General features: G+C 41.9%; 1 protein-coding gene across 1 annotated transcript in view; it reads right to left on the bottom strand.

Annotated features, from left to right (window-relative positions):
- Positions 1-14,691, bottom strand: part of LOC140235321 (uncharacterized) — a 38,387-nt gene extending 23,696 nt beyond the window's left edge. Inside the window, exons 1-8 of the mRNA XM_072315346.1 lie at positions 14,403-14,691; positions 12,627-12,790; positions 12,040-12,214; positions 10,546-10,847; positions 9,587-9,748; positions 7,410-9,171; positions 1,187-6,685; positions 480-551 (exon numbers count right to left, since the gene is read on the bottom strand). Coding sequence (XP_072171447.1) covers positions 480-551; positions 1,187-6,685; positions 7,410-9,171; positions 9,587-9,748; positions 10,546-10,847; positions 12,040-12,214; positions 12,627-12,790; positions 14,403-14,517 — 8,251 coding nt within the window. The 5' untranslated portion in view covers positions 14,518-14,691. The remainder of the gene's footprint in view (positions 1-479; positions 552-1,186; positions 6,686-7,409; positions 9,172-9,586; positions 9,749-10,545; positions 10,848-12,039; positions 12,215-12,626; positions 12,791-14,402) is intronic.
- Between the last annotated feature and the right edge of the window lie 11,960 nt (positions 14,692-26,651).

Raw genomic sequence — 26,651 nt, 5'->3', positions numbered from 1 at the left:
AGTCATTATGCATTTGTTTCCATATGTATGTGGATGTGACTGCTAGCATCATACCTTTGATTTTTTGCTTTTGTTTTTACTATGATACCTTTGGTCTACAATTTGGATGTAAGCACATCTGACAAGAGTGATTAAACCATGACATTAAAGATAAACCGAACACGCACTAAATACTATAGTGGTTTCATGTGTATGAAGCAGTTATGACCGTCTAATGGGGTAGATTATTTTTTTCCCCACTTTTTAAGCCAAATTTTTGCACTTTCTCTTCTCTTTCACTCTAAGGAATTGATCAAGAATTGTCACATTGGAATAACTATATAGCAATGCATTACATGATAAGAAGCTGCTTAATCTATGCTCATAAGTACTGAATTGACTTCTAAAACTCACAGTAGCCTAGCAATGACAGCATAGTTGTGAATAGGGGAAAGGGCACAAAAAGGGCACTGGAAAATAGAGAGGGACGTTCACACTACCTGAAGGGTTGCTGTGTCTAGGTGAGATGTGTCTGTCTGCCACGGGTTGTCTCTTGTTAAGTCTTCTGGGTGCTGTGGGATCACATGGAATATTCATATTGAACTGATTTCGCTATAACACACATTTTCCATAGACACCTGCCTGAGTATACTCCAGACTAGTCTCTAACAAGTTAAGTACAGATATCTTTAAAAAATAATGACAGGGTACTGTACTTAGGGTACTGTACTAGGATACTAGGGTACTGTACTAGGGTACTGTACTAGGACATTATTTCCTTAAAACTTCATGACCCAAATATAATTTTTCTTTCATCCTGAAGCATTTCAAAACATCACATCAGTCCTGCAAAAATATAAGTACTCAATGCGTTGGACAAGCATTTCCAGTCTACTGTGGCCAAGAAACGAAGAGTTTGTTCGCAAAAACCGATAAGTCCATATTTGCCAAATGGAGATATTTGCGATTAAGGGTCAAGAAAAATACAGAGAATAATAAGAAAATTTTTGCTTCTTTTGACCATAACTTCAAAAATGTACCTTTATATGTAGTGACCAATATATCATTTAAAAGGTATTATTTTGTACTTTATGGCAGAGACCATACTTCAAAATCTTCAAAAATGGACTTATCAGGTTTTTTGCACACAAACTCTTCAAATGCATTCAGTGGCAAGTATAAAGTGCATTTGTCTCATCATACTCACGCTTGTAGGGCTTCTGGCCTGTTGGTAACTTGCGTTGCTGATTGTTCTGCCTCCTCCCCGACTCAGACGACCTTGAAAAGATCTTTGGTGTGTCTTGCTCTGCTGGTCCACTTTGACCCATCCCCCTGGACACACAATGAGGAAACTCTTTCTCATCTGATGCTGTGCCCTCTCTGCTTCTGTTGGATTGTTCACTTCCTGCATTGTCTCTGTCTACTGCACATTTGCTAGATGTCTTGTCGGATTCACGCTGCTTTGTCTCACATCTGGCATTACTTCTGAGATTTCTTTCCTCTTCTCCTATATTGGAAGCATCACTAAGAAACTGTTGCTTGGCGCGAAGCAAGGCCTCATCCGAGATATGGACCTTCTTTCCTCTTCCAGTTTGAAAACCTGCCACATCTCTGGGACCTGCAGATAAGCAACCTAAAGTTTCTTCTACTGGCATTGTGGGACTGCATATTGCCGGATCCACAGATGAATTATCAGCTTGTCTCACTCTTGTTGGATTCATCATACCCTTTAGGTCTCCTTGTTTTCCTTCAGCTCTGGCTGACAGCTTTAATGCTGCTTGAACATCAGCCGGCTTGACAGCAACAACACCAGAGGAGTCTGCTACATTTGATGGATGCTCCCTTTCTTCACTTTCATCAGAAAACATCCGTTTCACCTTCAGTAAGGCAGATGCAGATACTTCGATCTTCTTGCCCCCACCAGTCTGAAATCCCACTGTTACCCCATGACAATCTCTTGACTTCACGTCTGTCGTTGGTTGGGTATCCTTGACTGTCGATGGATAATCCACATCATGTTCATCACAGAGCATCTGCCTGGCCTTTTGCAGAGATGATGCAGATACCTGGATCTGTTTGCCTCCTCCTGTTTGAAAACCAACTATCTCCCCTGGTCTGCTCTGTGATTTCATATGGGTGGTTTGTTGAATATCCTCATGAGTTGAGGGATAGTCTCTGTCCCACTCATCAGACAGTATTTCCTTGGCCTTTTGCAAAGATGATGCAGACACTTGAATCCTTTTGCCTCCTCCCGTTTGAAATCCAACAATCTCTCCTGATCCACCATGTAATTTCATGTGGGTGTTTTCTAGTGTACCTCTACTATGTGACCATTCATTATTGTCATCATTTTCTGACAGCAACTTTCTTGCCTTCTGTAAAGATGATGCAGAGACTTCAACCTTTTTGCCTCTGCCAGTCTGAAAACCTACAGTTTTCCCGTAAGAACTTACTGAATTAATCTGTGCAGATCGTTGGATAGTTTTGACTTCTGGTGGATGATCTGTGCCACATTCTTCAGAGAGTATCTGCTTGGCCTTTTGCAGAGCTGCAGCAGAAACATGAATCTCTCTGCCCCTTGCAGTTTGAAAACCCACTGTCCCTTCGGGAGCATTTACTGACTCAATTTGATCAGACTGCTTGATATCCTGATAATTTTTGTCACATTCTTCGGAGAGCATTTGCCTCGCTTTTTGTAGTGATGATGCAGACACCTGAATTTGTTTGCCTCTTCCCGTTTGAAAAGCAGTTGTTCCTGAACTGTCACTTGATTTTATGAGATTACTTTGTTGGATATTTGTACCTTGTGATGGATCATTCTCAAGCTCTTCAGACAGCAGTTGTCTGGCCTTTTGCAAAGATGATTGACATATTTGAATCTTCTTGCCTCTACCGGTCTGAAAACCTATTGTTTCTCCAGGTACTCTTCTTGAATCTGCACAATCAGATTGTTTGCTATTCCCATCTTTTAATGGATAATCTTCGTCACGTTCTACACACAACATTTGCTTGGCCATTTGCAAAGACGATGATGACACGTGATTGCCCCTCCCTGTCTGGAAACCTACTGTTTCTCCTGGAACCATTGTTGAATCCAGTTCAGCAGACTGTTGGATGTTTTCAAGTTCCGATGGATAATCTTTGTCATGTTCATCAGAGAGCATCATCTTGGCCTTCTGCAAAGATGATGAGGACACCTGAATCGTCCTTCCCCTACCCGTCTGAAAACCTACCATCTCTCCACAAACCCCTGTTGACTCCTCATGAGGTGTGTGATACATGTTCCCAACTCGTGATGAATCCTCTCCATCATCACATTCAGAGAGCAGCTGTTTTGCCTTTTGTAATGATGAGGCAGACACTTGAATCATCTGGCCCCTACCAGTCTGAAAACCTACTGTTTTTCCTGCAAGATTGACTGGTTCAACATTGCTCGGTTGTTGAATATTGTTGCTAGTAGATCCAGATGGTTCAGCATCAGATGGAGCATCAGGAGTGACGGATGAATTGCCTATTTTGTCATGTTCATCAGACAGTAAGTTTCTGGTTTCAGTGCTAGTGTGAAATCCCACAGTGTCTCTTGGGACATCATCGTGCTTTGCATCTGAAATAACTGGACCATTCCTGGTGGGTGATCCACTTGACAGATAATTCAATTCATTGTCTACAGAGAGCAACTTCCTGGCCTTCTGAAGGGCATCCTCTGAAATTGTGATTTTATCCCCTCCAGCTGTCTGGAAACCAGCTACGTTTTGCTCAATGGATTCTGCATCATTGCCATCATTCATGAGGGACCTAGCCTTCTGCAATGATGCCTCTGAGATTTTTATAGCTCTTCCAGAAGCAGTTTGAAAGCCAATAATTCCTGATGCAGGTTTTACTGCAGATGTCTTGTCAGCCAAAGAATCTATCTCACTTGAAGTAGTCATGTTACCAATTGATTGTTCTGGTGTCACAAGCGTGGATTTGGAAGTTTCTCCATTTGTCTGAAAACTAGTATGACTGGAACACCCATCTCCTGTTTCTTCACGACCATCATGAATCGAGTTGGAAGCTACCATTCCACAACCTGATGATTTGTCAGTGCTTGAGGTACACATGGTATCAACATCCCCAATTTCCTGAATGCTAGAGATGCTGATGCTCTTTCCTTTCACTTGACATCCTGAGACACTTTGTATTGGCCTCAAGGATTGGCATGATGCATCTACAAACTCAGTATCACAGTTGCCATCAAATTTTCCATCATCACTAAGCAAAGTTCTTGCCTTTTGAAGTGCAGCATCAGATATCATAATGTTGCTTCCGGAAGCTGTTTGAAATCCACAAGGTAGGGGAGGAGTATTTGAAATGCTAGGAGAGTTCACCTGAGATGGGCCACGGGTTGGTGCATTGGTGGCTTGAATTTTGCTTCTGTAATCTCTTTCTTCTGCACAGCCTTGTCCTCTGGTACTGCAAGGTGATGATATGCAATCTCTGGCAGCTGCCTGAATTGGCACTGATTTCAACAGTTTTTGGGGAGGTAACATTTGAATTTCATTCCCACTGTTTAACTGCTTCCCTGTTTCTACAGCTGCCTGAGAATTTTCTACACAGTTTCCATCTTCTGTCTGAAATCCAACTGGTATTTTTGCCGATGTACACTCCACTTCCTGTCTTTGATGAGGTAGGATTAAAATGTTGTCAGTGCTCATGTGATAACTCAACGATTCTTCTTTTTCTATCTCTGCAGCAAGGATCTTGCTCTGCTGTACAGGGGTGTTGGAGTGTTCCTGTCCCTCTGGCATAACATGAGTGCTGCAATCTGCAAGCATGGAAGAAGTTCCTTCAGCTGGTCTACCATTTGTGTGTTGATATCCATGAACATGGATATCTCCTGGTTCCACTGATGTGAAACTCTCATCAGGCAGTTCTCTTATGGTACCAAGGGATATATCTGCCGTATGTCTACCAAACATGTTTTGGCCTGGAGATTCTACTTTAGCACTGTTTGTTTTCCCTTGATCCTCATTGTCCTCCTCCTGAGAGGCATCCTTGGACTTTTTATCAAGAAGCAAATGCTGCTTGGAAATGGCATGAATGCTTGACAGTTCTGATGACTGCACAACAGTCCCATCCAAGCTGCCTTCCTTCTCAACACTGCTCACAGAATTACTCTGTGCTACAATGTCTTTGTCTGAACCTTCACAAGCAATTGATTTTCTGTGCATCTTGGCATGCTGGCTGTCTTCAATATCTCCTTGTTTCCTGGATAAACTGCTAGAAAGAGTATCACCTTGCTTCCTCACCGGAGAGTAGTGGCCAAGTTGATGCTCTCTGCTGTGAGTGGCCAGCAGTATGGATGAAACATCCAGCTGAGAAAATCCAGCATCCTCTTCCTGCATGAAGTTATAAACAAGCTCCATTTCCTCCGCTGCCTTGATTTCTTGTTCAGTCTGAGTTGATGACAGGCAATCATCCATGGAGATGTCTTGGTTCTCACCAGCACCTTGCTTACAGTCACCTTTATGAACCCTACCCATCTCATCAGGAAGTAGATTGTTGCTATTTCTGAAGATTTGCTTCTCTTGCATAAAATATTCATGTGAGATGTTTGTACTTGTCTTAGCAACATGTGACATGGTCTCTCTATCCTGCTTATGGCCCTCTGCAGCTTCTTTTGAATTGCTAAAGCAAACTTTGGCCTCTGATCCAACCAGGAGTGATGTCATCGGTGGTTTGAAGGGGCGAAATCCTTTTGGTCGCTTGTTATAGTCCTTCCTCTCTTTCACTGTGTCCTCTTTGTCTCTTCCACACCATCCTTCCAGACAGAAATCCTCTTTTGCTTGAATACCACCAGCATCATCTGTCCCGCCATCTTTCAGTCTTGTCCCAGATGATGCCTGAGATATCAAAGGAGGTGGTCTTTCCAATTCACTGATCTCACTCATGAATTTCTCTGCTTTGGCTAATGCAGCTGCTGAAACACTGATGGTTTTACCACTGGCTGAGGAAAACCCAACATCTTTGGGCACAGTCTCAAGAGGCATGACATTCTCTTCCTGTGCTAACTCACCAATTAGCTGCTGTGCCCTAGACATAGCAGCATCTGATATTACTATAGATTTGCCACTTGCACTTTGAAATCCGCAACAAGCATCTCCCCCTGGGCCCATATGCTGATAATCCTCTGGTGATGGTAGTCTCTTAAGTTCTGGTAAAGTTTCTGAAGCCTTTGTATGTGCTTCTGCAGATGTAGCAGGAGGTTTTCTAATAGTATTCAGAGAATTATCCAGTTTATTGGATTGTACATCACATACTGTAGGACCTGCTCTGCAAGGAAGGTCTACCTCCTCTGCCCCAACCTTGGGATGGGAAGACCCAACCTCCACTGACACTGGTTCTACCAGATCCATGCATACAGAGACATCTCTTTGCTCGCCTTCCAGCTCTGTTGACTTGGATTCATCAATGGGATGGGAGTTGTGCTTCACCTCTGCTGACTTCCCCTCTTCATCCAGTCTGAGTCTCTTTGGAGAGGGCAAACTGTGGTAGATCTGCCTGCCTCTTGAAAGCATCCTGCAGTGTGGAGGGGCACTTAGTACACTAGGCCGTCTGGATGTAGGAGTGGTGCTCTGAGACTTAGTCTGATGGCAAGGAGTGGCCATTGGCTGAGAGGATGCATTTTTCCCAGAAGTCTTGCAGAAAGTTGAGAATGTTGTGAAAGCTGAAATAAGAGCATGGGGAAAATGATATTGGCTTTAAGTGACGAGGTGTCATGACTTTTCCTCTTTTGACTTTTCACAGAGAGTACAAGAGGACTGCTGAAAATTAAAGATGTCATAAAACTGACATTAGTTTGAAATATTTGTGAAACTGCAGGTAGCAAAAACATTGTCTCGCGTAATATATATGCATTTTACATATTTTTCGAAATGGGAAATTGCTAACTCTCCTCTTGAAAAAATCTTACAGAAAGATAATTCTTCTTTCTAATTCTGTCAATGCTGTTCTTGATCATGATTTCAACCAGTTATCAGATTGCTTGTGAAATACCATACTCACAAAATATATGGTATATACAGTATTCTCAAAGAAGTTTGCACTATTCTTATGCTGCAGTCATCTGGATAATAGCAGCACAAGAATAAAGCAGACAACTTTATTTCACATACATGTATATTTATGTTCTTTTATTAAATGATTTTGCCCTTATATTATCTGCATCCACAAACAGACTCCCACCCTCCAGTTCAGTAATCAGCAAATTTTCATCCAGAAGTAGATTGAAAATGTGTATGTCACCTCAACAACAACAAAAATAATGATATCAAGTAAATAGAATAGATACAAGAAATTGAAAAAAAATAATCACAGTTTGCACAGCAAATCCACCACACATTAAAACCCACCATAAACTACATTTTTTAGAAGACAGAGCTTCCACTTACATGCTCTGGTTCGGTGTGGCTTTCTCATGGGACTCTCTCTGTCTGAGGAGGCATTTATGGCTGCATCCACTTTTGCACTCCCGTCTCTTTCCATCTTTTTCTCCTCCTCATCCTCTTCCACATAAACAGCACGTGTCATCCACTGTGGAGTGCTGTTCAGTGATTTCGTGCCACTGCTCTCTTTGTATGATGAAGCTGAATACTGAAATCTGGATTTCACACCTTTTTGACTCTGAATTCTATCCCTAGATGGCGCTATTGCTGATGAAACAGTACAAAGAGAGTCGGGTAGGTTCTGGGCACCAAGAGACAGAGAAGCTGGTTGTTTTGTGAGGTCCACATGGTTTTCTGATCTATAATCAGGATGTGATTCATCACTCATCTCTGGTACAAGACCAAAGGAATCTGATCTTCCAGTTGTAGGGACTTTGCTGTCAGTTACTTGTCCATGTGATGACTGACCTGATGACTGGCTAGGCAACTGGGGTGTACTGACTCTATGGAAAACCTCTATAAGATTCCTCTCTGGACCAAGACTCTGCAAGGCAGCTCTCATGTGTGTTTGCTCTGCAGAAGCTCTGTCGGTCACCCTGCACAACGCCTCGGCAAAGTTTGGCGAGATTGGTGACAACAGTTCAGCTTCTCCCACGGGTCGCTTCGCTGCACTGCGTAACTGCTCCTGACTACACGTTGGAACACCTGAGCACACAACACAACAGGATATGGAGCTACTACCATGTGGACATTTGTCACCAGGATGAAGCAAGTCTTGGCTAACAAACACATCCCTGGGTTTGGTGGGAAACTCCCACGCTCCACACTCAATTCCATCCTTGGGAAGTGGATCGATGTGCCCCTCTGCTCGAAGGTGATTAGCATTACCATTTGATCCTTCTGCAAGTCTTGGATCAGGCAAAAACTGTCCAACACTGGTACTGGTGTCCCTGATGCCCAGTGCACAGACATCAGTCAGGCTCCTTGCCTTCCTACTTGGTGGTGTAGCCAACAAGAATGCCAGTGTCTCTCCTATCGCGGGTTTGTCTTCCCCATGGACAACATTCTGCGATCCTGGTGGTGTCACACCAGATTCTGCTTTTCTCTGACAGGGTCTCGATGAGCCAATTTGAGGTAAAATGGAATAGACATTGTGATTATCATCCATTCCCTTCCTCGTGACATACTCTTGAGCCGTGGTGACATGTTTGTGGAAACATCCTCCTGATTCTGACTTTTCCAATACTTTGGAGACAGGTGTGAGGTGCTCAAGTTCTTTCTCTTTCAGGACATTCCTGCCATGTTTCATTCTTTCTTCTGCAGGGCTAACCTCCATATGATTCATCTTCTTGTCTGAATTGACCATTGTAGAGGCTTCCTGCCCCACATGAGCACCAGCACTGCTTTTTGAAAGAGTAACTAAATCTTCTCTACCATGAGCTGTAACTTTGTCTAACGTTTCCATACTGCAATGGTTGTTATTGCTGGAACTTGTGTCATCTTCTTTAAATGTTGCTGTCTTAACCTCTGCTGCACAACCACCGCTATTCTCAGTGATGAAGTTAATCTTCTCTCCAGCTCTAGCCTGTGCAACCTCTGACTCCACAAGGCTTTCTGCCGAGTCTTCGGTCTCCATGGTGAAATCCTCCTGGCTCTCATCTGTGATGGATGGCAGTTTGACCACTGGTAGTGGTTGGGTTAAATTTTCTCCTTCAATGTCATATTCAACCCGAGGGCTTGCTTCCAGGAAAAGCACCTTGGCAACATCCTGTTCAAAAATGTAATATGAATTTGTGAAAGCTTTTAAAACAAAAAGTCGTGAACGACTTAAAATTTGACATGTAAGTTTTAATTTACTCTCAAGAAGATTGCCAAAAGTGGCATAAAGGTAAATGGAAAAAACACAGCATTGCAATTATTTCATGTCAGTCAATTTTTCATGTCTGTTGGGTTATCGAAATACAGATTCATGCTTGACATTCAACTTTGAACTCTTAATTAAGCTGCTATGCAATACAGCTGTAAAATTAAGGGTTAAACAACACTCACACATCAATTTTAAGGAGATTCCATAGAGCTACCAGAGAGATACTTTGATATGTTTCAATAATCCTAATAGGTAATAATTCCCAATTCAGAGAGGCTTACAGTGAGCTCAAAATTAGAACAGTCTGTAGACTCACATGTGTCTTCCAATACTCCTCTTCTGCTGCCTTCCTGGTTGAGCTGGTTGTCATCTTTGACCCTCTCGAAGAAATGGGAGGTGTAGCCAGTGAGCTTGTCCATGACAGATTACAGTCATCAGACTCGATACCTAGGCTTGTGGACAGACGCTTGGGCGTCGGCTTCAGTTTAGGAGCACAGTGGATACAAGATTAAACATACAAAACAAAGTCAACTGCTACCCACTAAAATAAATCAAGTGATAGAGAACAGACACATGCAGAAAAAGACATATTTTCAAATGATATTTCTATACCTTTGCTAGTATGACATTCGCTCCTCTGCTAGGTTTGCAATGGTAACAATAGTTTTTATTCTGCTACTTTGCATTTCCTTCAACGGAGCAAGTTGACTGTAAATTTGACTGTTTTTACAGAATTTCCAATTGATGTATGGGTATAAAATAATCATGAAGGATTAAAGGTCCTGTTTACCATTGGGAGCCGTGATTTAAAAAGATGTTCAAGATATCACATTTGATGCATATGTGTAGGTCAGTTATATCACAAAACATCCTACCATATTAAGAATTTTGCAATAAAACCTAAGATATAAGGAGATATCACCATTTTTCTCACTAAATCATAACTGTAGATGGTTTAGTCTGGAAACATTTTTATTATTACCATTGTTCACATTTTGTTTATTTCACAATATCTAACATTGATTATACTAATTCAGATTTTCACATTGGTTGTTTCTATCCCTAACTCACATTTTAGAACTTTTTTGAAGCACTAATGCTGGGTTTTTATTTCATCTGCAAATGGTAAATTATGCCTTTAAGTTGCAGCAAATATTGCGAATCTAAATGCCCATTGAGTGCTATTTGACTAGGAGGTAAGCCTTGATTGCATGGAAATCAACCCCCTTCCCTGTCCCCTAATAAGAAATGCAGTATAAAAAGATAAAGACTTACAATAGGTTCTCCAAGGTGAAGAGGAGTACTGGATGCCCTCTTTTCTACTCCCTCAAAGGGACTGGAAGGTGTCTTGAAGAGGTGTTTGGTGAAAATTGGCACAGCTCTGTGACTGGTTGGATTCCACGTTGTGAAGGGGCTGATTTGAAGACTCTGGAGCTGGTCCTGGGATTGCACTTGACCAACTTCCTCCTCCTCCTCCTCCTCCTCCTCCTCGTCCTCCTCATTCTTTGATGGGCTCGAAGCGGGCTGGTGTGATGTGATGACTTGAGACTGTGGAGTTGTTTGGATGTTGCTGGGAACTGAAAGACAATCATTTTCACATGGAAAGATATAAAAAAAAAAAAGGTCTCCTTTGTTCATGGGATGCTCCACACGCAAGAATTAAAGACATTGGCATCACAAGTAACATCATTGGTAGATAAGGCAGTATTTGCCACGTTCCTATTATGCCAGATTCAGGGGGAAAAGCAGCAGACAGCTAGTGAAGGGTTAACTTGAGGTACGAAAGAGATGACTGCTGCAGATTTCATTTATTTGTTCAGGGATAGAGGGATATTGTGCTATCAGTTGGATGGTGGTGAATGAAATAAAAATCCACACTTTACCAATGTTTTTATCTCTTTACTTTCAAAGTGCATTATGCTTTCAAGCTTTCAACAATTGGAAGTATAACTTACATTACAAGGTGAAAGCCTCATGCAATGAGTGTGCTTCATTCTTTAACCCCTTAACTGCCCAGACTCTTAGCCATAATTTACCATGCTTTTCATCAGCATTCAGTTAATTACTTCAAAGTTAATTTACTTTACCTACATTGGTCTACCTACTCAGGCATAACACTGTATGGGATTAATAATTTTAAGGGGGTTAGGTACTCTCAGTTCACTGGCAGTTACTTTCCAGACAACTGACAAAAGCATTCAAACAAACATCCCAATCAGTAAACAACGCACAGTAAGGTAATCCTGATAATAACTTTAAAAATCACTTCATTGCTGTTTCTGTTAATTCTAAACTTCTGTCTTGCTCCATCAAACACATTGCTTTGTCTTTTTTTGTCTTTTCATTCATCAGTATTCTAACACTTGAACAAAACCTATGACATTACCTAATGCTTAACACTGGCACCAGTCCGATGGTCCCAGACCAGTAAAAATCACTGTCGGGGCAGTAACATTTCAGGAATTGCCAGATTTACTGATCCGACGTGACCAGTAAAAAACAAAAAAGTAACATTGTCGGGGCAAGGAAAAAAAAAAAGATCAGGATGAGTAAATTCTTTATTGCAGATGATTGACAAATTGCCCTTAACTGACATAAATAAGCACCAAATTAATCAGTGTTAGTCAACTTGATGCAAGAATATCATAAATTTACGGGACCAGTAAATTTTAGGTTCAGACCAGTGAAAAATTGAAATTGGGTATGTACTGGTCTGACAGATATACGTCGGACAAGTGGAAAAATGTTAACTGTGCAGCCCTGCATTACCTCTATGCATCCTACTGGGTTGAGCACATGTTTGAGAACTACATGGTGACTGAGCATGCTCCTCATCCACCTTGGGTATCCGTCTAGCAGGACGAGGGGCATCAGGTGTAAAAAGACCTGGTGTGGAGTGGGCCTGAACTCTTCCATTCAAAATTAGGGGTGTCTTTGGGATACCCTGAGAGAATGAAAGAAAAGGAATCATAGTAAATACATAATTTTCATCCCCTTCAGACAATCAAATCAAAACCCTTATATATGAACATGAATTGAATGCCTCCATATCACAAGGACATGTTATAAAATCAGCTACCAGGTATTCAAAGTATCAAAGTAAATTGTTCTGCCATGCAAAATGGAATAACATGTACCCTCACAAACTCATTTTAAACTCTGTACATATGTACACAAGCTGCTAAATAAAATGAAAAAAGAATGAATAAAAAGATTTTACAATTATTTTTTAGGACCTACAGGAAATCATATAATGTAAAAAATGTTTGGTAACTTTTTCCTTCTCAAATCTCTCATACATAAGAAGCTAAAAGCATACATCCTGAGATAGCCATGTACTTTTGGCAAGAACTCACTCCAGTGAAAGCTTCAGGTATTCCGTGCATTGGGAGTTCATCTTTCTCATCACCACTCCACCTCTGTTCACTGAACCAGTCAACATCTATGTCCCCAAGCTGACTGGCAGCAAAGCTCCTTTCAAGTAAGGCTGCAAAATGCATCTGACTTTCATCTGGCCATTCTACAATGTACATGAAGGTGACAGAAAAATATTCAGTATCAAACAGAGAATTTACACAGAACTTGCCTCATTAGGGTTAATCAAGTACAGTCACAAGGTTCCCACAGAAATTTGAAAACAGAATTCCATGACTTTTCCATGACTAAATTGCTGCTTTCCATGACTTCCTTTCTGGCACGGTTTCCAAAATCAGACACGTTATGATTGTCTCCACCTCCCCTCACAGCCATCCGTTCCACCCACTATCTTATTCATGACATGTACATCTATTATCATTAGTATATGTCCCGGAGTTATGTAGAATTGGGGATGTCACAAAACTGGGAAAAATGGAAATCATGAACACCAATTATAATAGCAGAGTAACTGGATCACTGATCACTGAGTATGAGAGATGCGAGACACGACAAACTATAGAAAGCTGCCATAGCCAAGAGGTAAATGCAATTCCATGACTTTTCACAAATTTTCCAAATTCCCTGACTTTTCCCTGACTTTCCATTACCACAAATTTTTCCAGGATTTTCCAGGATTTTCCATGACTCTGGGAACCCTGAGTCAAATGGTGAACCTGTTCTAATGACCACCTGTCTATAACAACCACCTGCCTCAATGACCACATGAAAATAACCTGCAAAGGAAACATGCCATTAAGAACATGTCTGTGCATAGTGGCTACCTGCCTAAAGCCACCAGTTACAATCAGATATGTTTCCACTGGACGAGCAAGAAGTGTGCATAATGAATGCCTAATACATGTAGTACACATCAGATATGTTTCCACTGGACGAGCAAAAAGTGTGCATAATGAATGCCTAATACATGTAGTACACATCAGATATGTTTCCACTGGACGAGCAAAAAGTGTGCATAATGAATGCCTAATAGATGTAGTACACAGTGGTTGAGCTGTTACATCAAACAAACACCACTGAAACTTGTCTACAGCAAAGGCATCTGGTAATTGCTTGAAAGTGCAGGATGGTTAATAGTCAACACAAATTTTGTTTGTGGTGTACATGTAAACATAATGGGACATTGATTATATCTATATCATGATGGCTACCCTACAAGACCACCTACTTTTTAATAACGACCATATTTCACCTTTCTCTTGAGCCGTTGCTGTAGACAGGTTTGCCTACATTGTTTTGACTATAAAATCTCATTAAATGGTTTTTACATTAGAGGTGTTTTTAAGCCTTTTTACTTAAAAACAAAAAACAAAAACATTCAGTACTTTTCATTTTCCAGTTACCCAAAGATGAAAGGACCTTCATTTTCATAATTATGTTATCTAATGCTGACAATGTGTCTGGTTGATGGATTTTTATACTAATTCATCCACGACCATCTCCTTCAGAGGCTCCCACATGTAGCTATGCTAGGTCATTTCTTTATTGACAAATGCCTGTTTTACTGACAGTTACCCTACATTTCAAAATAAACAAGGACTTGCCATGTGATCACAAGGTTTCACTTAATACATATCTATACTGACAATCTACATAATACCTACATGCTATCTGAAAGATGGTGATGTGATAAGACACAATTCAGAGTTAATAATATACAGGATCAATACTGATCTGCTACTGTACATGTTATGTACCTTCTGAGCATGGAAGAGGCTGAAACTGCAGTTTACAGTGCCTTTGGCAACCGTGATGCAGGGCTGATGCACAACATGTCCTTTGATCACCCTCCATGATGAGCGTAGCCACCATCTCATAACTGGGGAGAAACTCCTGGAAGAATCACATTTTACCTATCCAGTTAAGGCTTGGTGTTAGATCCTGTTCTGGGAATCTGTTTGCAACCGAGATAAAGATTTGTACACGTCAAGTTTTGCTTTTAATCACTTTGGTCAAGATATGGAGGCTTGTTGATGAAGTGGTTGGACTATACAGGGGAAAAAATAGTTGAAAAGTCACACGGATCTCCTGTGTAAGAATTCCTCCAGGTACACAACCATAAGCTCCTGTTTACCCGTTGACGGGGACACGTAGACACTTGCCCAGGTATACTCAGGACTCGTCTTCAATGGGTTGATAGATAACTTACTCATTTTGCCTCTGACGAAGATTCTGCTAGGATCAAAAGCTCAGGCCCCTTTTGACTCCAACTTACTCTAGAATTAGAGGAACCTTTTCTTATAAAAGCCATTATGTACAAATAACACATTGGTGAAAATGTGACAATATGCAACAAATTTGACAGCTTGTGACTGTCCCTTTGTCAGCATGCACGGATCCCTAAAGGCCTTTTGACCTATCTTGTTTAGCCGTGTGATTCGACTTGTGTGTAGTACATGTACCACCATTTGATTTATACACACATACACTGTAAAGACATGATTTCTGTAGAATTTGTGTGAAGGTAAAAGGTCTTGAGTTTGTCTACCCTCTGAATACACTCCTCATCCCCATCCCCATACATTTATATGGAAAATGTGGGGTACATGGAACAAATGCAATGGGCCTTTATTCTTCAATAAAAATGGTAGCACTATTTTGCTATGTTTTTACTTTTCAATGTTGTTTACTTTTTCATATCAGTCACAAATATACAGTTTGAACTCACATGACATGATGACAGTAGACCCACATGGAATCTATTATCAATATTATCAGTGTCTGACATTTAAGTTTTATGAAACAAGATAATGCTTGCAGTCCGATTGTTACGTCTGACATCAAAAATTGTGCAATACTTGGGTCTGTCTTGTGAAGTTCCAAATACAATATGCAGGGCTGCCAACCTCAGGTGAAAGTTTGGAGCGAGACACTGTGAGCAAGTGACCAAACCCAAGGGGTCAAAGCAACATTGGTGGGGGAGGGGGGCTGGGGTGGAAGGGGAGAGTCCCCCCCCCCCCCCCCCCCTCCACTGGAGGGAGCTTTGACAATTCTGCATTTTAAATGGTGCATTCTTGTGCATAATTCAGTAAAGATTTCAACACATGCATTATGTTAGAAAGAGTGTGTGTGTGGGAAAATCTCCGAAGTAAAGTTTGGGCTTGGGTATAGTTATTGAGGTAGATATGGGGAATGTGCAGATTATCAATATCAGGGATGGGGAGGGGGCATTTCTTTTATTACTGGTAGGCCTACTTTCTGTTTTTCAGGTTCAGTGTGAGAATTCTTTTATCACTCCAGAGTGAGACAATCAAAATTGGGTGAATAGTTGGCAGCCCTGCAATATGCATTCACAGGAGGTAGTACTTTAGTAGGTCTACAGGAATAGGCTACCTCCTTGCGACTTCTGTACAGTCAGTGACAGGGCTGCCTGTGTATTCTTATTATGTTAGGTCTCCAGGTGTTGTAACTGCCACCAGCCTCAACGCGAAGGTTCCACAGTTCTACAACTGTACAAAAGGGAGCACCCCGGGGTCACACTACAGGTGTTGCAGCTTATGGACGTTTTTTACTCAACATTGACTTCGACAAATACACATCACATTGAACTTTCCAAGCTCAGGACTGGATTTGTTGAATGACCTTCTAACATTACTATTGGTATATACAGCTGTACGTTCACCCTGTAGGCCCTTCTGGGCATACCAATAATGTTAGAGGTATAGGGCAAAAGGCAATTACAACCCTTGACGAAAAGATCGGTCTGTATCTCGTTGTAGGGGCGGGGACATGTTTCGCTGAGACTACGTCTGGCTTCGAGGAACCCTCTGTCTACTACGGAGAGCCATAAATGTCAAAAAATGATTTTAAAAAACTCCTCCAGACAGACAGATTTCTGTCTGACCCCAAAACACACAATACTCTTTCTGAGTCTTTATATCCAATCATTCAAATGATATAACAGGGCCTCAGGGGGTTGTTTCACATAGAATTAAAGTCGAACTTCAAATTTAAGATTGACTAAAATTTATGGTACCGGGTATGCTGTGTGTGTCTTCAATGTTGCTCAACTTTCTAATGAAAATGAAGATTTTGGAGACTTTTTTCATGTAGGCCTAGCCATTGTCATTCAATTGTACAAGTACAAGATAAAATAAATCCCAATATAGGCCTAGGCCTACTGGAATTATTCTGTAAACATTAATGATATTGATAATTTGAAGTGGGTGGTGTGATTGGGCTAAAAATGAAATTGAATAAGGAAACCGGTGGCATAGACCCTACCATAAAAAAATTAAGTTCGACTAGCCTAACTGTTAGTGTTACGTGAAAAACACCCCCTCTAAACCGACCCTGCCGCCTAGCTCCCACAGTTTCCCACAGTCTCCCACAGTTTTACTGTGTAGGAAGCCTACGTGTACGGAAGGAGCGCCCCGGGGTTACCTGCCGCCCTGCCGTGGCTGGCCGACATGTTTCAGCTTCTCAGTGCCGTCATTTATAACTCTAGAGTGTCTAGACCTATAGGTCTAACTACAGTACATTGAGCAGTCGATAAATTTAGAGATCCATAGCCATTACATTAATAAGCTTCACGCTTTTACGCTGAACGTTACAGTAACAGAACTTACACACTTCGAAAGTCGTGCCAGGTCAAGCTCACATACAATGCTCACATACGTATGGTACACACATAGTTACAATGTAGCTTTTAATTAGCATGCAGAAAATATCATATCGAGTTCTTGCGGTTAAAACATCTTGAAACGACATTATCTACATGTATTACCTTCCGAGTGCATACATGTCTTGCCCTTATAGTAATACACACATTAGACTGAACGCTATGCTCCATCAAAATATCGCAAAAATATTCGACTTGAAAATGCCGCCATTTGTCCGTGCAAGCGCGTGTGTGTAGGGAATATTACTAGCGGAGCCTAGCCAGCCTATGGCCTAGCAAGCAGCCGCATCGAGAGCCGCCACCACCAACCACCGCACCGTAGATTTCTCGCATTTCTGCATTCACGTTGTGTTGTGTTTTGTAATTTTTGGCTACAAGGTCCGCGCGCACGCATGAGCCACTGCAAGCGTGCACTGCACATTGAGTGCGAGGGCTATTGTATTGAGGGCCACGATGTCGTGAACGTAAGAATAGAGATTAGGGACTTTTCGATTTGCACGTTGAGCCAGGCGTCACCCTGTTATGACGTAGTTTTTACGTACTGCGCATGCGCGAGTGTCGACCCTCGGCTCATCGCACAAATTTCGAACGCGTTAACCCCGGTTATCACCGTCCACCCAAATCGGTTGCGCCGCGCTCAACCCACCTTGCTATGACGTCACACTCCTCTCGGGTATCGTGCGGAAGAGCACGATGACTCTCGGGGAAATCCGTGCTCAGTTCACCTGTTTTCCTTTTTCTTTCGAGAGAATATTTACATTCTAATTACATGAAAGCTTATGATCTTGATACGTCACAGCAGCAGCGCTGACATACAAACTACAGCCTCTGGTACCTACTTTATTTGTCCGTTTTCACTGTTTCGCAGTTTGCAACTGCCTACCGTAGTCCCACACATGCATTTACACGTAATGCTTTACGCAAACAGATCTTGGTGCTTTTGGCCTAGCTAGTGCAGCAGTGCATTTGCCTAGTAGTCTTACCATGCATCATGTTTTAAAATCCACATAATTCCTCCCAGGATACGCATCTAGTCAAAGACAAACTAAATATTACAAGTACAGAAACGAGTCACAAATTCCGCATACTAGTATATGCACGCAAAGGCACGGGTTGCCTCCTGCACACGCCACGCACGAGACGTGACGCCGGCGCTCGAAATCGAAATGTGTTTTAGCAGCGGGTCAACGTACAGACGTGACGCCTTGACGTACGGTTGCGCTCGGCGGCACGTCCTTCTCGTTCACCCAATCGAAAACTCCCTATTGATTCGGACCAACATCGCAACTTTGCCATTGATCTGAAATCCACCCAGTGAAAAAGTGCAATGGATATCAACTGCAACTTTTGGGACTGAATAGATAAAAATGTTGCGATTGATCCTAAATCAACAACAAGAAATCAAGAATAAATCGCAAATTTAGGATACAATGGAGTTTGTTATCAATCGCCAGTGCTTCTTGACACCAGTTTAATTATTGAATAGGGTCGGCTCCTATATAATTATCAGAAAGAGGAGATGATCTAATACCACTATCAAGGGCGCCGGAAGCGGGGGGGGGGGGGGGGGGGAAACGATTTTTCTTGCCCCCCCCCCCAAGTGTCCCCTGTATTAATCAATTATTTAAAGACCAAAATGAACAATAAAGGCATTTTTCTTGTCTAAAAGTTGTCAATTTCATAACTGAAAATGCGAAATTTTCGCCCCTAACGGAGCGGAAATTATAATACACCGTATAACAATAAACATTACTTTGGTCATACACTAATATTCACTGAGTAGATTCAGTGCATTGATGGGAGCCTCGCTTGCTCGAGTGTGCCCGCTGAAACATACCTTTAGTAGGCCTAAACCTTACATTTTTCCTTTTCTTCTCTGCATTCTACCATTATAAGAATATTTTTATCGCTCGAACAATTCGATCACGTTTAAGCTTTTAATTCAGACGAACGACAAAGTGAAAGTGGCCCACTCGCTCCCCACCACTTATGTTAAAATGAATAGTTTTCATAAGTTATGATCATAGTCCTTCGCAGTGATTTCTTCTACTATGTTTAATTCCCTAGACATTTACTTTAAAATGTGAATAAACGTGACTTTTATACTCTGTTTTTACAAAAGGTCCCTACCGTGGGAGGGGGTATCCCCCTCCACATCCTCCCCCCGCTTGGTCGCTTCGCTCCTTCGTCGGGGATCTCACACCGTCACATTAATATACCCCCCTCCCTATGTAATGATCATAGTCCTTTGCACTGATTTTTTTTTTCTCACTATGTTTAATTCCTTAGAAATTTGCTTTTAAATGGTCTGTAAACGCGACTTTTACACTTTTTTTTTTTTTACAAAAGGTCCCTACACTGCAAAAAGTCCGGTGTTAAATAGTGAACACCGAGCTGGTGTTAAATTTTCGGTGCTCATTTATGGTGTTAAATTAACACCCCCGGGTGTCATTTCCAAATTTTAAACTGTTTTTTGAAGAGTTTCTTAGTAACTGCACTTCTTGTTGATTTTTAATTTAAACAAGACGATCAAGAATTTTACGTTGAAATACTAGATTTTTGAAAAAATGTGAAAATAATTTTACACCAAAGTAACACCAGCTGGTGTGGTCCCTTATTGAAGCTGGACGGGTGTTAAACCATTGATATTAACACCAACAAGTATCAAATCAACACCATGTGGTGTCATTTTTTAATTAACACCAGTACAGTGTCAAAATAACACATGGTACAGTGTCAAATTAACACCACGAAGTGTCAGGTGAACACTTTTCAACACCATCACAGTGCATTTTTAACACCTGTGGGTGTGGTCCTTTATTGAAGTTTGATCGGTGTTAGATTTAACACCCGTGGTGTTAAATCTAACACCCATGTTTTTACAGTGTACTGTAGGGTATCTCCCCTCCCACCCCCCTCGGTCGCTTCGCTCCCTCTCGCACAGTCCCATATTAATGTACCTCCCCCCCCCCCATGTAATAACTATAGTCCTTTGCACGGATTTTTCATTATGTTTAATTCCTTAAAATTTTGCTTTAAATGGTCTATAAACGCGACTTTTGTACTCTGTTTTACAAAACGTCCCTACCGTGGGGGGGGGGGGGATCTCCCCTTCCACCCACACCCCTCGCTCCCTCGCCTAGGATCTCACATCGTCACATAAACTAATGTGCCCCCGTTGAGATTTTGCCCCCCCCCCCCCAAAAAAAAACAAAAACAACAAACAAACAAACAAACCCAAAACAAACAAACAAACACCCCCCCAAAAAAAGAACAAGACAAAACAAAACAAAACAAAACAAAAAACAAAAAACAAAAAACAAAAAACAAAGAACATAAGTGTTCCGGCGCGCTTGACCACTAAAGTTTACATATTCAGGGGATATTATGTAAATGTTACTGGGAATCTATAAGATACCATAGCCAGTTAAAGGCCTGTATACTTTCTGTGTCAGTGAAGATGAACAGGAGAGATTGATCGCAATTTGAGTCTGATCATTTTAATAAAGGTGAGTAGGCCCCGTATGTTGTAGGCCTATTTGCATACTATATCGAGAAAAAAATGAAACTTAGTCGCAAGTTTTATAGATACGTATAGATAGATAGATAGATAAATGATATTTCATTAAAGTATTCATGTCTCGCAGTCATACGACTGAATTGCACATAGAATTACATCGTAAAAGAGATAACAGATATTACAAAAAGAAAAGGTATTCATACAAATGAAACACGTAAAATACTGACATTAAGAAACGAGGTCATACGACAGGACATGTAGACCTACAAACTGAGCAAGCCGTAAACATAACATCATAACAAACACACAGATGATCAGGGTTCGGTATTCACACACTCTTTCGACACCTGCCTCACACACTATCACACGCCCTTTCGCTCTTTGTCACTTTCACTCGCTCTTTCTCTCATGTTTTTGCATACGCACCACTACACTCGAACAATATATTAGTATATTATTAGACCTGCTGATTTCCTATTCTCGTTGCACCCCTTTGATCACTCTCGTGCACCTGATCATCAAAGCCTATACTGATCAATGAGATTCTTCTCGGGAGATATCCACAATGAATGCCTATTGAAATATATTGCACTGAATTGATTACGGGAGATTCTAAAATGTGCAAAGTATATATAATTCCACTCCCCCCCCCCCAAAAAAAAAAAAAAAAAAATAGGGTGAAAACAGCAAAACATGTTCCAGACAATGAATTGGTGTAGTTGAGTAGAGATAAATAGAAGAATGAGGAAAGAGGGGCATGGGTTGGAAGGAGAGATAGAGACAAAACCGGGTAAGCGGAAGAAACAGAGAGGATAAAAAAGAAGGAAATAAGAAGAAGGTGTATACCAACAGGGAGGTGAGAGGAAACAAAGCGCCTATACGATATTGAGTGGGATATACATGCATGCGAGAACCAAGGGAGGTCAAGAGAGAAATAGGAATCGAAATGTCGGCTGCAGCAAGTATTACACAGTTCTGCGCGGCACGTGACACCTGTACATTGTGCATCTTAACAAACAAATTATTCAATAATTAAAATAACACGCAAAATTAACGCTTTCATAAGTGTAAGCCACAGACCCTATCACACGCTTACATTATACCTCTTTACACAAAATATCATCATTGTGGTGTAAATAGGAAGAAATAAGAGGGATCAAATCAATGAACATAAAAATTGATCAAAGTGACACGAAACTCATTATCCGAATACGACATGCGACATAATGTTGGGTAAACTAGTTCTTCTTCTCGTAAAATCAGTGTATACAGTTAAATATGATTATCATTGCATTAAAAAAATACAAATGTATTATAATCATACAGTACAAAAAGCACTGCTTAAAGCCGAATATGAGAGAAGCCGGAAAGGCCAAGAGAAGACGGGAAATAGGAGTATTGATCGCAACATACACACAACGGGAAATAAAAACCTACCCATTGCAAATCAAAAGCTACAAAATGAAATGTCATATATAAACCCCGCATCATTGTATAAACAAATCATCGATGTAGTGTAGACATGTAGATAAAAGGGGGACAACCATTCAATGGTCATGAAACTTGATCAAAATATTGTTGGTTCGTCATCCAAATACACGTGCATCAAAAATTGTTTTGCGTGAGATTATTATACTTCTCGTGACATGAAAATGCTGTATACAGTATCGTACAAAGAAAGCAATGATACGGTTAAACACAAAGGGCTGCATAAAATACCGTCATGAGTAAAGGTACAATTATGATAACAATTTCCAAGCAATTTTACGAAAATTGGCAAAACAATGCTCACAATACAAGGAAATATTACAAGGAAGTAATATTTGCCGATGAACATGATGCAAAACAAACGTAAGACCTGTATAACATCGTTTTGAATTCAATAGTGTAGTCATGAATGGTACTGGGCTATTTTTGTAACGGTTGGTGCGGCACCTAGGTTCTTTGTACAACTTTGTATGTCTTGAAGATCTTGCGCAATCGTTATGCATGAACCAGTTTTTTCCAATCTCTAGTTGAGTGGAAGACTTGGCAAAGGAGAGGCAGAGTTTGACACACCTTGAGGCTAAGTCCTGAATACCCGCTAGCTCGAGTGAAGTGCAATTGGAATTTCCAGGGAAGATAATTCTCAGTGCTTGTTTCTGGATACGTTCGATGGCGGATGACTGAGCGACAGTAAGCCCGGAGTGCCAGACAGGGCAAGCATATTCCAGGAGGGGTCTGATGTATCCAGTGTATACTGTCACAAGGTCAGCAGGAGGAAGTCGGAATTGTTTCAGTCTGCGGAGCATGTACAGGCGAGAGGCTGCGCGTGACGTAATGGAGGACACATGGTGATTCCATGTAAGGTCGCTTTGGATAGCCACACCAAGCAGTCATGACTGACACTTCCTTAATGAACATCGTTGCACAGAATGAGATCAAGATCAGGGGGTGGCGTTTTGCGGAAACTGACACGCATAATATGGCACTTGTGTGGATTTAGCATGACATTATTGTGACCACACCAAACTTCCAGGTCACACAAAACAGATTGCAGGGACACACTGGGCGTAGCACCACTGATTTCAACAGCGCCAACGGACATATCGTCTACATACTTCCACCGACGAATTGAGGAATCACGCAGTGCATCATCAATGAGAACTAGGAACAGGAGGGGACCAAGACGGATGCCTTGAGGGACACCAGCCGACATCGCTCTTGGAGGTGAGAGGACGCCACGGTAACGAACTTGATTCTGTCTGTCCGTCAGGAAACTGCCCGTCCATTCAATCAACCATGGAGCCACGCGGGAAGCGAACAGTTTCTGCATCACGACTGAGTGGTCTACCCGGTCAAAAGCGCAAGTGAAGTCAGTAGAGACGATGGAAGTGATGGATCTAGGGCGATCCGCGTTTTCACACAGGAAGTTGTAGATGTCAACAAGACATTGCGCTGTAGAGCGACCTGCTCTAGCACCATATTGGTTCGGGTCTAACTGGTAATTGAGGTTACGCAACAGATGGCGATAAACAAAAATCTCAGCTATCTTCGCGAAGTGATCAGTCAGGGAGATCGGCCTATGTCTCTCAACCGAGGAGGAAGATTTCTCTTTAGGCACGGGAACAATGATTGCCTTTTTCCACTGCTTTGGGACAAGACCTGACTGGTAGGAAGAGTTTAGCACCTCACAGAGTGGTGTTGCCAACTCAATAGCAAATTCCTTGACAAGACGTGCAGGTATTCCATCAGGACCACTTGATTTCCCTGGTTTGATTCGTTTCAGCTCCTTGAACACCTCATACGGTTGAAGTAATGTTGGAGGTTGGGCGGGCAAGAATGCTGGTAAGCTCTCACGATCAAGTACAGGTATGTCGAGATTGATGCTTGCGAAGTGGTCATTGGCCGCTTCAGCGACAGCATAATCGTCCAAATCAGGAGTTTCCGGTATGGTGATGGTAGTTACGGGTTTCGCTGCAGATGACAAGAGTTTACCAGCTTGATGGGTTCTCTTGCTTCAGTTTGAGAATACGCTCTTTGTAGAAGTTGCGTTTCAGTTCTGCTTTCACCCTTTGAACTTTGTTACGCAATCGTTTCCACTCCCTCTCATCTGTTCGAAATGCTCGTTGTCTCTGACAGATCAGCGCTTTGAGGAAAGGCGTTACCCATGGTTGATCGTTTGAGTGCATTTTGGTTGATTTCAGCGGAAAAAACACATCAATTTTCTCTCGCAGGGTTTCATAGAAATTGTCACATTTTTCTTGGACAGAAAGCTGAGGGGATGTGACTTCAACCCAGTTGTGCTGTGAACACCAGTTACCAAACCCACGTATCGCAGAGTCTTTCATGGGACGAGTGATTTTACTGACCGATTTGTTGGGTTTCTCACCTTTACTGTTGGATGGTTTCCAAAGCACAGCATTGTGATCGCCACCAGTGCCTAGAGGTGAGAGGATGTCTGGTGCAGAGTACAATCTTTGCATATTTGTGATTATGAGGTCCAATATGGCAGATCCACGTGTGGGACTACTCACGACTTGAGCGAGACCACCCGTACATGTAAGCTGAGATATGTCGGCTCGGTTAAAGTCACCAAGAATCATGATACCAGCGTTTGTGTGCCTAGTGTTTATATCGTCGACACAGTTCATGAGGTACTGGATGAGATCGTCGGCGCCATCGTACGCGGGAGGGAAATACACAGCCGCTACGTAAATGCACGAAACGTCGCGGGTAGTCTTTTAGGCCTGATTTGAATCCAAAGAATCTCATAATCAGGATGTGGTGGGAGAAAACTGACAGTCTTAGGTGATAAATCAGGTCTAGCGTAAATCACCACTCCACCACCACGTCGAGAACTTCTCGATTTTGCGTAGGACAAGAAATCGTTCACTGCATAGTCACTATCGGGCTGGTCAGCTCGAAACCAACTTACTACACATAGGTCACACCCCAGTTGTTTGACGATCGATGATAGCAAATTCATCCAGTTTGTTATTCAGAGAGCGAGGGTTGCAGAGGTAAACAGTCGGGAATGTAAAATAGTGCAAGTTGGAGGAACTTACGCATTCAATTCTCTGTAACTGGGGGGTGCGGGGCCTGGTTTTTGTTCTTCTACTTCTGTTGCCAGTAATGACCTTAATAGCTCTCCTTTTGTGAGAACCAGCTCGGCATCCGCGTCGCCTATAGATGCCGAGTTCCTTTGCCCGGTTGAATACTTCAGTGGGCAGTCGTGAACGGGTGGCTATATTACGTAATGACGTGAGTTCCGATGGAGAATAGAAGAAACGTTTGCAATCTCGGTTTACACTTGACCCTTCAGATTTCTGCGGCTGGAAGGTCATGGCTTTGGTAGAGGTGGATGGCGGCAATCTGTCGGCTTGCAGGAGGGACAGTGGTCCGTACAATGCAAGATACCGCAAGAACCCAGTAGTAGACTGTCATCGTCACAGCAAAGGTTTTCCAAAATCTTCCCAAAACTAAGGTTCAAGTTTTAACCAAACATTGCCAGGTGATTCCACTGGGCTGCAATGACACACTAGTCAGAACATTATGAGTTCAACAGGCAAAATATAAGTCAAATCCAACAAAATTTAGAGAAAATATGAGGTTTGAAATCGGCGTCAGTGTTCAACGACAGCGCCCTCTATATATTATGGTATGCGAATTCGATTCGATGCACACCAATGTCACACTGGAATAATTAGGGCCTATAGCACCAAAGGTGAAACTTAGTACCTTTCTGACAAGTGGGGCTCCACTAATAATTGCACCTGTTTAAATGATGTTGAAGGTGCATTGATTTCAACCTTCAAGGTTAAAGATTATACACGTAAGCCGTTGCACGGTGAATTTTATTTACACTCACACGCACACACACACTCTTGCAAACACTTTAACGCGAGCTAAGGGTCTTTTCTTTTTTCTTTTTTGCCTACAGGCCTATATTAATAGTGTCAAGCTCGTGGGCCTTATCATTGTCTAGTGTCTGTATAAATTGTGTAGCTTGTGAACCGTTGACATCGAGCTCGCATCGTAGGCCTTGTTAAATTTATGTCTTGCTCATGGGCTGGTGAGCTGGAGAACTGTACCGTATGACTCGTGGACTGAATAATGAATGACTCGTGGACTGTAATACTCGAGGGTTGTAGCCCTTTGGCTGAATAACTACATGTATCTCCAAACAATGACTGCAGGATTCTTATAGTGCAGTGCCATCGCAAGACGAAACCCGAACGGCGGGGGGGGGGGGGGGGAGATTGATTCAACCCCCTAGACATTTTCCACGACCATTCCGCTGCGCGATTTTATTTTATTTTTTTT

This window comes from Diadema setosum, chromosome 11, assembly GCF_964275005.1.
Source record: "Diadema setosum chromosome 11, eeDiaSeto1, whole genome shotgun sequence".
NCBI classification, from domain to species: domain Eukaryota; kingdom Metazoa; phylum Echinodermata; class Echinoidea; order Diadematoida; family Diadematidae; genus Diadema; species Diadema setosum.
The sequence above is the reverse complement of the archived record's forward strand: the minus strand, read 5'-3'. Positions and strand labels throughout refer to the sequence as shown.